The sequence below is a fragment of the Abramis brama genome (genome assembly GCF_963993115.1).
Source record: "Abramis brama genome assembly, chromosome: 13".
In the NCBI taxonomy this organism is placed as follows: Eukaryota; Metazoa; Chordata; class Actinopteri; order Cypriniformes; family Leuciscidae; genus Abramis; species Abramis brama.
Window position 1 is genome coordinate 4086216 of NC_139975.1, and position 12667 is coordinate 4098882.

Consider the following 12667-nt stretch of genomic DNA (forward strand, 5'->3'; position numbering starts at 1 on the left):
AGATCTATACAGGTGGAGCTGGGGAAGGTGGAGGGTTTCTGAAAGCATCCTGCAACTGCTACAGAAAATGCTGAGCAGTATTTGAAGGTTGAGCGACGAGCTCATTGGCTACTGATACAGCAGGAACCAATCAGCTGTGGCCTATAGAGAATGATGTGATTGCAAGCAGACTGAGTTAAGGACCGGTCAGCCTGCGTCACTCAAGAGTACAATACAAAAAAAAAAAGATAATAATGTAATATATAACAAAATCTATATCTCTACAGCATTTTCATTAGGCAGTCTAAAAATAGTTGTTTAACAGCTGTTTTGTTCTTGCTTTTATTGAGGTCAGATTATTTTGCTTCCTAAGAAACCAACCAGTTTTTTCTCCCCTACTTGGTAAGAAAAGATTGTGAAGGGGATGAACTTTGACATTTCTTTTATAAATTTGTATTAAGCAAGTGGTCATCTTGAGCAGGACAGACCCTCCTTACACACACACACACACACACACTCTCTTCTGTTGTTGGCGTCTTTTCCACTACAGAACTCTGATATTTCATGGGAATGATGTCACACGTTTCCTCCTGCCCAGATTAATGACCACATTTTCCCTTTTCGTGATCCAAGCATGTTTCTCCTTCCTCTGCCTCACATCTAGCAGACATTTGTATCCACAGAGCCTTACAAAAGAGGAACAAAAGCAATTCGTCAACAACATTCGTAATATACATGGTTAGATTTATTGGGAAGCAAACTAATGTCCCAGCATTCATCATGAATCAACAATTGATAGAAACACAACATGACATGCACTGAGATCTCTGTAATTATTCAGTGCAACATTTTGCACCATATTTAGTTCTGTTGTTGTTGTTGTCTGTACATAAAACACACACACAGACAGGGTTTTTAATCCATAAAATGTATCGCTGTCCGCAGAAAAACAGCGGCATTTCCCGTTTGAGCACAATATGTATTGTTTGACAGGAAATGTGAGAGATTGCGGTATTCCTCACAATAGGAAGATTACGTCTTAAGAGGTCAGCAAACATGGTCCCTGTTTCTTTAAGCAATCAAAAATGTCAGTGGTTTCGTTAGATCCGTAATGGAATCTATTTACACTGTATGTGACCTACAGTGTTCTGAATAATATGTGACCCTGGACCACAAAACCAGTCACATGGGTAAATTTTTTCAAATTGAGATTTATACATCATCTGAAAGCTGAATAAATAAGCTTTCCATTGATGTATGGTTTGTTATGATAGGACAATATTTGGTCGAGATACGACTATTGTAAATCTGGAATCTGAGGGTGCAAAAAATCGAAACATTGAGAAAATCTCCTTTAAAGTTGTTCATTTATGTTGGCGATTGTGCTGCATTCACTCACAAAAATACATGTTTTATATATTTACGGTAGGAAATTTACAAAATATCTTCATGGAACATGATCTTTACTTAATATCCTATGATTTTTGGCATAAAAGAAAAATTTATAATTTTGACCCATACAATGTATTGTTGGCTATTGCCACAGATAAACCCGTGCGACTCGAGACTGGTGACGTGATCCAGGGTCACATGTGTCAGTACTTTTATTCAGCAAGGATGCATTTAATTGATCAAAGGTGACAGTAAAGACATTTATAATGTTACAAAAGATTTCTACTTCAGAAAAATGCTGTTCTTTTGAACTTTCTATTCATCAAAGAATCCTTGGAAAAAAATGCATCACGGCTTTTTCAGAAATATGAAACTGTTTTCAACATTGATAATAATCATAAATGTTTCTTGAGCATCAAATCATCATATTAGAGTGATTTCTGAAGGATCATGTGACACTGAAGACTGGAGTAATGATGCTGAAAATTCAGCTTTGATCACAGGAATAAATTACACTTTACTATATATTCACATAGAAACTGTTCTTTAAATTGTAATAATATTTCACTATATTGTTTTTACTGTATGTTTGCCTTGATCTTTATCTGCACACTGTCTGACTCACTGATCGCATCTGAGCACATCAGTTCTCTTTCTGTTTTTTCTACAACAGAGAAACATTTAATGTACACAAATAGACAGACACACCTGTGTGTACACACAACACACTCGCAAACACACGCATGTTTATTCATGCATTACATATCAATTATTCAGAACAAAGACCAAAACAGAAATGTTTACACAGCTTTCCTGCTGTCACCCCCCCAACCCCCAAAAAAGAAAAAAAATATTTGAATGTGCATTTTTATTAATGCAAGCATTTTCTGCGCTGCTTTGGTCTGGTAGTGGAAATCAAAGTGGCTGAAATATTTAATAAGGGATGTGAATGTCCGGCTATGTGAATGCTGTTCTAATGTCGTGGAAATGTGTCGATCTTTCTGTGGAGTTCTGCTGATACTGGATCAAGATCTTATGAAAATCAACCATAACTTTAAAGTCAGCATGAAACAGAAGTTGCGCTGGTCTTTTCTTCCCTATTGTGTCGTATATCCGAGTGAAACGCTTCTGGAACAAGAACAAATGTGGGCGGGGCTTGGTTTAGTCTGTGGGGAATTGATTGGCTGGTTGTGGTTTGCTATTGGTGGATCTCATGTGAGTGACAGGTTGCCCCGCCCACATCATCAGAGAAGAGAAGAGAAGCTGCAAGAGGAAGTTATTCTGATTCAAGATTATGATGCACATCAATTAAAATAAAATAATGATGTGCACCAATTAATCATTTATATTCATGCTGACTTTAATTGGGAATCACATTAAGTCTGTGTTTTATCCACATAATACACACATTAACAGAAGCAAATTAGCAATAATGTATGTCAATCTCCGTTTGGTGATTTCATGATATCCTGATGTCCGAACACACACACACACACACACACACACAGACACACACACACACACACACACTGCATCAATTAGATCCATTTATGTCATGTGTAGCCTTTTAGTTACTTCCTGTTCTCTATCTCTCTCTCTATCTCTATCTCTCTGTCTGTCCCTCTATCTGTCTGTCTCTCTCTCTCTCTCTCTCTCTCTCTCTCCAGTATTTGTAGTCTCATTTCCTCTGGTCGGTGCTGGTTTGAGTTCCAGATGTGTGTTCAGTGTATCTGTGGAGGGAGGAGTGTGTGATTATGTAACAGCATGTGTCGTTCGATCTGCACGTCTGCTGTCCGTCTGTCTGTTCTTGAGCGAGTGTGTTTCGCACTGAAGCGCTGTGACTGTAGGACGGCTGATGGTTGTGGTCGGCCTGCGTCTGCTTCTGTTCAGGGACTCAAATGTGCCTCTAAATTGGACTGGAATTTCAGTTTTCAAGCCCGCTGCATATTTTTATAAACTGGAGTTAAAGTTCAGCAAGAGCCAGGAATCCTGTTTATCCATCAAGTAAATGATGGAAGGAAGTTGCTTTATTTTTTTTCCCCCAAGTAAAAAATTCAAGATTATGAGGAACATGAATTTAAAACAATAATGCGCACGGATAAATTATATACATTATAATTTACAAAAATACAGCATTCCAAAAAAAATAAAAAATAAAAATAAAAATTGGTTTCATAGTGACTTTAACTTTTCATTTTAACTCTAATGCATTCATGTAATCAATTATCTTCACACTGCTCACTTTTTGTAGCTTAAAATCTTTATGTAAAGATGATCTTATCTTAATATTATATTTATAATTACTAAAATTATAGTAATTACTATTATATTTATTTTATATATAGAGAGAGAGAGAGATTTCTAGATATTTTATAGGTATTTACAAATTAATTTATAAATTAAATTCGATATTTTATATTAATATTATTATGTTATATAATAAGAAATCATATACTGAACATGTGCTCTTCTCCTCCACCCTGCTAATTAATTATGCATCTGATTACAATCATCTTCTCTGTAAGTATCATCTTCTCTGTGTGCACGGATAAATCATTTATAATAAACAGCATTTCATGCTGACTTTAATTGGGAATCACATTAAGTCTGTTTTTTATCCACATAATACACACATTAACAGAAGCAAATTAGCAATAATGTATGTCAATCTCCGTTTGGATCTTATAACTGAGTAAATCATGATATCCTGATGTCTGAACACACACACACACACACACACACACACACACACACACACACACACACACACACACTGCATGATCTTCATACAGTAAACTCGACATTAAGCATCTGGCTGAAGCATCTCTTCCGAAATCATTTCATGATCCAGTGCCACGACTTTAGCAAATCAACAGCATTTTGACTTCTTTTTACCTCTGATTATAAAATCCTCATTACATCAGTGCAGAAAACACTCCTCTGGGTGTGAGACGGGAGCAAGTATGGACACACTGATACCCAAACCTATTCAATGAGCTTCAGAAACCAAACTCTGAGTCATAAAAACTCTACACCCTCTCCTCGGGCAACAGAAAACACACAGGGCTACAGGAGGCGCAGGAAAAGTCAGTGTTTTGTTCCAGGACAAGGATCAGTTTCATGACCCACTTCACACAGGTTTGTGTCTGTACATATTTGCATTTATCAGTTTAAGCATAAATATATGTAAAAGCATGAATGTAAAAGCATTTGTTATTGTAGTTCCACCAGAGGCCTGTAGGTGTCAGTAGTCTTGTGTTTCAGAAACGGATCAATCAGATCTCAAACATTTCACATTAATCATCTCGAAGACAGCACTGAAAAACATTACATGGATATGTGTGCTTATTAAATACCGTATGAGCATTCTTTCTCCAGTCATCAACTTGTTGCATAAGTTATACTTGCTGATAGTGAGTGAGTGACAAACCATGAGGACATTAGAGAGACATTTTATACAACATTTGAAATACTTTGCCCCTAACTTCATAAAATTAAACAACAAAACACAACTTTAACATTTATTAGGTGAACAAATATATTGTATCCTACTAGCAGCAAGATACACTGATGCCGGTAACAAAAAGAGAAAGGAGTCGACTAATCGGTGATGCGCTCACACACACTGCATGCACGCACACACCACACAGGAGTGAGTGAGTGTGTGAGTGAGAGTGAGTGAGTGTGTGTGAGAGTGAGAGAGAGTGAGTGAGTGAGTGCGTGAGTGAGAGTGAGTGAGTGTGAGTGAGAAAGTGAGAGAGTGAGTGTGTGTGTGAGTGAGTGAGTGAGTGTGAGTGAGTGAGTGTGTGTGTGTCAGTGCGTGAGTGAGTGTGAGTGAGAGTGAGTGAGTGTGAGTGAGAGAGTGAGAAAGTGAGAGAGTGAGTGAGTGAGAGAGTGAGTGTGAGTGCGTGAGTGAGTGTGTGTGTGTGTGAGTGAGTGTGTGTGTGTGTGTGAGTGAGTGTGTGAGTGAGTGAGTGTGTGAGTGAGTTTGTGAGTGAGTGTGTGTGTGTGTGTGTGTGCATGTGTACTTACTAGAGGTTGTGTATCATGTATAGTGATATATAATCAGAGCAGAGGGTCCAGTGTCTCTGTGGGAGTCTGCATATCTGTGTCCATATTAGTCGACTAATCGGTGATGCGCTCACACACACTGCATGCACGCACACACCACACAGGAGTGAGTGTGAGAGTGTGAGAGTGAGTGAGTGTGTGTGTGTGTGTGTGTGTGAGAGTGTGAATGAGTGAGAGAGAGTGAGTGCGAGAGTGAGAGTGAGTGAGTGTGAGTGAGTGAGAAAGTGAGAGAGTGAATGCGTGAGTGAGTGAGAGAGTGAGTGTGTGAGTGTGTGAGAAAGTGAGAGAGTGTGTGTGTGAGTGAGTGAGAGAGTGAGAAAGTGAGAGAGTGAGTGTGTGAGTGCGTGAGTGTGTGAGAGAGTGAGAGTGTGAGTGTGTGAGAGAGTGAGAGTGTGAGTGCGTGAGAGAGTGAGTGTGTGTGTCAGTGCGTGAGTGTGTGAGTGAGTGAGTGAGTTTGTGAGCGAGTGTGTGTGTGTGCATGTGCATGTGTACTTACTATAGGTTGTGTATCATGTATAGTGATATATAATCAGAGCAGAGGGTCCAGTGTCTCTGTGGGAGTCTGCATATCTGTGTCCATATTTCCTCTCCTCCTCCCCCCCGCAGGCGTCTCCACAACAGATGTGTGTTTTCAGCACGACACACGGATGTTTCTCACCGATCAGCATTCTTGTGAAGTTTCAGTCCATGATGACAGGAACAAACACATGTGCTGTAAACCGCTGCGTTCCCATCCTGTGGTGGAGAAACACAACAGCTCCGGGTTTATTTCACTCCCGATTTCGTACCTGAGATGGGAGAGAGATTCGAGGAGAACATATTGAAGTCCGTCTAAAGTTTTTGTTTAATATTAACATTTTTATCAGGCTCCTATGTATCGGTTTCTACCTTAGTACCGGCATTTCTGAATGGGCTGAGACTGGGATTTAGTGAGTTTGAAGTGGAAGTATTTGATGAGCGTACACTGTGCGGAGAGCATTCACTCAATATTATTATCTCATTTTTGACAGAGGAGCTTTCAGAGGCTTTTGCAGCGGAGGTCTTCATATGAACAGATGTGTGTCTGTATTTGTGCAGATTAGATGTGATCAAACTGCTGACAGCCCGCACGAGTTTCACATAACACACGAACAAGCAAACTCAAGGTCCTTCAACCCGGATTCACTGATACATATTTTTATTTTTTTTGCTTATATTATCTTGTCCCAAATACATATATTACAGTAAAAAAAAAAAATATATATATATTTTTTTTTAATATCAATTCAGTGAAAAATGTAATTGGAGTACATCAAACATGATGTATAAATACTTTTAAATAGTATATAATGTATATTAAATAAAATAATAAATAAATAACTATTATAATTATTAATTCACTTTTAAAAAAATACACACATATATATATATATATATTAAATGTAAATAAATATTGATATAATAATATATAAATATTCATTTAATAATAAACACCTCATCATATTACAGTAATTCACTGTAAATTTAAAGGGAGTACAGCAACTAACATGATGCAAAAATACTTTTAAATAATATATAATTGTTATTAATATGTAAATAAATAAATAACTATTATAATTTTTAATTAATATGTAAATTATATATATATGTGTGTGTGTTTAATTAATTATAATAATTATTATTTATTTACTTATTTAATAACAATTATATACTATGTTAAAGTGTATATGTGTATATATATATATATATATATATATATATATATATATATATATATATATATATATATATATAAACAATTCATTATAATATTATTAAGAATGTTAATTAATAATAACAACTATTATTATTATTATATTTATATATTTTTTGAATAATTATATTTTTGCATCATGGGAAAATGTGCATAATTGTCATAAAAATATTGCTTAATGGTCTGAAAAGTAGATAAAATATAGATTGATTTCTTCTGCATTGTGGGGCATTATGATCTGCTGTCGGCAAACACTGCATGATCTCATTGTCTGAGACGCTTCAGATGTGATGTGACGTCATTATTACATAATGCTTTGAAGTAGTTTGAACATCATCATCAGTAACTTACAGTTCACGCGCCGCTGCTGTCACTGGAAAGAGGCGTTTCGCGCGCGTCAGCGGACTGAAGTTTCTGTGTGTGTGTGTGTGTGGATCATCATCTCACACTGACTGACTGACTGTGTGTTTTCCCTATCCCGCAGCATATCCTCCTGGAGCCTGGCGTTTGTTTTCAACACTTTGGAGTTTATTCGCATCGCTCGAGCTGTGATTTGTGTCTGCAGTGCATCGGTCAGCTCGGAGTGGAAACATGAGCGCGAGTGGAGACGCGATGGCGATGTTCGGGATGCCTTTAGCGGACGATCAGATCAAAGTTCTGGAGGAGAATTTCACGAAGGTCACGAAACATCCCGATGAAACCACGCTGATGCTGATCGCGGCGGAGTGCGGGCTGAGCGAAGAGGAGACCGCGGTGAGTCTAGCAGGAGATCCGCGTTTACTAGCGAACGACGCGACGCGATGAACTACTGCTGGAACGGTTGAAAGCCGCGGCACGTTCATTGGTCGATTGGGCCCGTTGCAGTTTTGCGCGTCTTTCTGATTGGTCGAATTGGCTCGCGGTTTTTTGCGTTGCCTTTGACGCAGAAAAAATAAATAATAATAATAATAATAATAAAAATATAAATAAATAACCATATATATATATATTATATTAAATATAATAATATAATATAACAACGCAAATGTGCTTGATTGTCATGAAAACAATGTTTTTTTATCTCTGTCTATCTACATATCTATCTCTCTGTCTAAGATTAGTATTTTTTTATCATAAGCATGTGCCTCTAGTTTTAATAATATCAAAATCTGTCTTTAATATTAGAGATATTTCTTTCAATGTTTTAATGTAGTCAGAATTATCTTAATAAATTCAAAATTATAATTAAAAGTTCATAATTTATTTAATAATAATAATATTATTTAAAACATGATGCATGCCCAAAAATACAATAATACCATGGAACGTTTTTGCTCAGTTTAGTTCAGACAACATATGGTTTGACAGATGATGGCTTATGAGCTTTTATTGCCTGACTTTATTTGATCAGGGAAAGTTTATGATGGCAATAAATGTTAAAGTAAATAATAATGTAGTTCAGTGTTCCTCTACAAGTCAAAACTCTTAAATGTACAATGAAAGTTCATTAATCAACCCTTCTGAGGAGTGAACTTACTATAGTTGTCAGTTACACACGAGATATTTCTCCACTAAAGCCACATTACGGTGACGCAAGCTTCTCTTCTGCATTGTCTTCATTCCTGTTTTGCTGTCAGCAGCTCAAAATAACACACTGACAGCATTAAACGAAGGGTTTGTGTTGGTGTGTGACACTGACCATAAACAAAGTGTTGGAACACAATAGGCGACCCGAGCGCCTTTCCTCTGACGGCCCGGGTCGACATGTCCAAACACAGCATGTCTGACTTCTAAAAGCAAACCCACACACGAGTCACGGTGTTACGGGGAGGTTATAGTGCTGTAATGCGTCTATCTAATAGATATTATAGAGATGGTGAGCAACGGTTTTGGCAGATTACACTGGAAACACATTCCATCATGAGGCTGGTCTGTTTCTGTCACTGTGATTGTGAAAAACCCAGTGCATTTAGCTCAAGAAACGCCTCTGTGATCAATCATCACACACAATAGAGCAGGCTTAGTAATTCAGGGGTGTGTGAATGTATACAGTGCACTTAAATACTTAAACATTGCCTATTATCCCGCTAAAACATGCCCACTATACCATTCAGAAGAAAGAAATGAATACTGTGATTCATTAAGGAAGCATCAAATCAGTCAAATTGACATTTATTATGTTACAAAAGATTCTATTTAAAAAAAAAAAAAAAGCTGTTCTTTTGAACTTTCTATTCATCAAAAAATCCTGAAAAAAAATGTATCACCGTATGTATGATTGATAATAATCATAAATTTTTCTTGAGCATCAAATCGTCATATTAGAATGATTTCTGAAGGATCATGTGACACTGAAGACTGGAGTAATGATGCTGAAAATTCAGCTTTGATCACAGGAATAAATTACACTTTATTATATATTCACATATACAGGTGAAACTCGAAATATATTAGAATATCGTGCAAAAGTTATCATTTTGATGATTATGGCTTACAGCTTATGAAAACCCCAAATTCAAAATCTCAAAAAATTTGAATATTACATGAAATCAATTTAAAAAAAGAATTTTAAATACAGAAATGTCAGCCCTCTGAAAAGTATAATCATATATATATATATATATATATATATATAGTTATATATGAAGACTTCAGATGCAAAAGCTTCTAAGTGGCATCTGAAATTTTCTTCTAAAATTAGCATTTTTATCAAGATTGTATATTTAAGTTCAGTAATTTCAATTTATTGACAATTAATCGGTAATTTTCATTGCCATTAAAGTGAAATAACTGAACATAAACATACAGCTTGATAAAAATGATCATCCTAGAAGAAAATTTCAGATGACACTTTTTTGCATCTTAAGTCTTCATATACTAAATATATTAGTTTCACCTTTTAATTTGAATTACTGAAATACACGAACTTTTGCACGATATTCTAATTTTTCGAGTTTCACCTGTAGATTGTAATAGTATACAGTAGTGTACGCATGAAATGTTCGATGTCCCTCAGGAAGTTTAGCGCAGTGCCTCCTCTATGGCTTTATTTCTTAAGCAAATATGACCCAGGGAACTGGTTTGAATAACAAACTCTGTCCTGGTTCTGGGGGAAATGACGTCACCACTTTGCATTAGAAGACTAAAACGCAAAAGGTGCGGTAAATATGAGGAACAGGTAAACATCTCCTTCTCTCTCTACTGTAAACCGGTCATGCCTGCTCGCCGTGTTGGGTATTAACACAGTGTGTGTGTGTGTGTGAACGTGAGGGTTTGCTTGTGAAGGGTGGATGCTGTAAGTGTTTGGCTCTGGGTCAATCCTGCACATGCAGTGCTGCTTCTGCAGAAATGCTGTGTGTTTAAACACCTGTTCTCTCTTCTGCTGAAACATTACTGTTTTTTAGGCTGGCAAACTAAATATTACCAAAGAGGGGGGTTTTATATACCGTTAGTGCTTTTTATATCCTGTGGTTTTTCGTGGAAAGCACTGACAGTTTGCAAGTGTGTTGCAATGATAATGTTAAAGATCATTGTCAGAGCTGTTGTGCAACTGTCTGTTTCTATGAAAATCAGCTAATTTGGGATGTTTGTAAAGCCTCAGTTTCACACGTCACACGTGTGGTGTCTGTTAGGAGTTATAAAACATTAAAGCACACGAGACAGGAGTAGCGAACTTAGACAGACTTACAATAGAATAAAAATAGTAGTCAACAATACGATTCTTTTCATGAACAGAACAACATGTTTAAGAACTGTCAAAATCCACTCATTTTGTTAAGAAAACAAAAAAACTTAAAAAAAATAAATGGAAAAAAAGCTACAATTAATATAATTATGGAAGCTTGTTTCCACCATTGAATAAAAAATGTAATTGTGACGACTTATCTCACAATTCTGATTAAAAAAAAAAAGTCAGAACTGTGACGTATAAGAAGTTGCATTTTCGAGAAAAAACACCAGAAATGTGTGATATAATCTTGAAATTGCGTAAAAGTAAAATAAAGTTAGAATCGCGAGATATAAACTCGGAATTGTGAGTTATAATCTTGAAATTGCGTAAAAGTAAAATAAAGTTAGAATCGCGAGATATAAATTCGGAATTGTGAGTTATAATCTTGAAATTGCGTAAAAATAAAGTTAGAATCGCGAGATATAAACTCGGAATTGTGAGAAATAAAGTTGCGAAAAATAAAGTCAGAATCACGAGATATAAACTCGGAATTGTGAGTTATAATCTTGAAATTGCGTAAAAGTAAAATAAAGTTAGAATCGCAAGATATAAACTCGAAATTGTGAGAAATAAAGTCAGAATTGTGAGTTTTAATATTGAAATTGCGTAAAAGTAAAATAAAGTCAGAAGCGCGAGATATAAACTCAGAATTGTGAGAAATAAAGTTGCGAAAAATAAAGTCAGAATCGTGAGATAAATTTGTAATTGAAAGAAATATGGTCAGAATCACAAGATATAAACTCGGAATTGCGAGAAAAGTCAGAATTGCGAGATATAAACTGCATTGTGAGAAATAAAGTTGCAAGAAATTAAGTCACAGTTGCAAGATAAATTTGTAATTGCAAGAAATAAGGTAAGAATCACGAGATCTAAATTGGAATAGCAAGAAAAGTCAAAATTGCGAGATATAAACTCTGAATTGTGAGAAATAAAGTTGCGATAAATTAAATCAGGATTGCTAGAAATTAAGTCAGAATTGTGAGATATAAACTTGGAATAGATAGAGGTCGCAATTCAAATCTGATCTCCTGATGTCTCTCTCTCTCTCTCTCTCTCTCTCCTGTAGAAATGGTTCAGGATGCGAAACGCTCAGTGGAGGAAAGCAGAAGGCCTTCCCGCTGAACTGGGATCAGTGAAGGACTGAGGGAAGATCTTCATCATTCTTCATGTTTTCTTGATTTTCTTCATTAGACCTGGAGACCAGAAGTTGGATGTTTTTTAGTTTTTTTTTTATCTAAGTTGCAATCTTTTGCTCAAAGCATATGTATGACATGTATTTTTATTGCTATTATAACTATCAAATGTACGTAAATAAACTAATGTAAGCATCTGTATATAAAGAATAACATCTATGTTTTCAGGGTTTTATTTTACGTGTCGAATGATTATTGTAGAGCTTGTCTGCAGAGAAAGTGTGACACAGATCTCTTTAATATCTCAATTGTTTGTCCTTAAATGATATTAAATGGAGAGCAAATGGCCGAGTCTTCTGCTTCTTAGACCTTTCTCCTCTTTTTCTCTTTGAAATCTCGACATCTCAAACTCTGCTCAGATAGTAAATCTAAGTCAAACCACATTCTCTTAATATACTCTTGCTGTACAATAATTGCTTTTTTTATTTGTTGCTTCTGGAGTAATCATGTCAGCTGACACTGAGAAGTGTCGTGATCAATGGAAGAGCAACATCTGAGCATATCGTTTTTTCTCTGGGAGCTCAAAACACCAAGTCTCAGTGTTCAGGAAAAGAGGTTTTAGAATGAAATCCTGATGAAGAGGACAGTGAA

The 12667-nt window shown here is 36.1% G+C and overlaps 1 protein-coding gene and 1 long non-coding RNA gene across 2 annotated transcripts; one reads left to right on the top strand and one right to left on the bottom strand.

Moving 5' to 3' along the window:
- Positions 1-4878: 4878 nt before the first annotated feature.
- Positions 4879-7666, bottom strand: LOC311094904. The gene is made up of 2 exons (XR_014608737.1): positions 7526-7666; positions 4879-6230 (listed from the first exon to the last, which is right to left on the bottom strand). It is a non-coding gene; the product is annotated as an uncharacterized lncRNA (long non-coding RNA).
- Positions 7579-12364, top strand: hopx (HOP homeobox). The gene is made up of 2 exons (XM_084133109.1): positions 7579-7927; positions 11950-12364. Exons 1-2 carry the CDS (start codon positions 7766-7768, stop codon positions 12025-12027), a joined length of 240 nt encoding a protein of 79 aa, XP_083989235.1. The 5' UTR covers positions 7579-7765; the 3' UTR covers positions 12028-12364.
- The last annotated feature ends 303 nt before the right edge of the window (positions 12365-12667 follow it).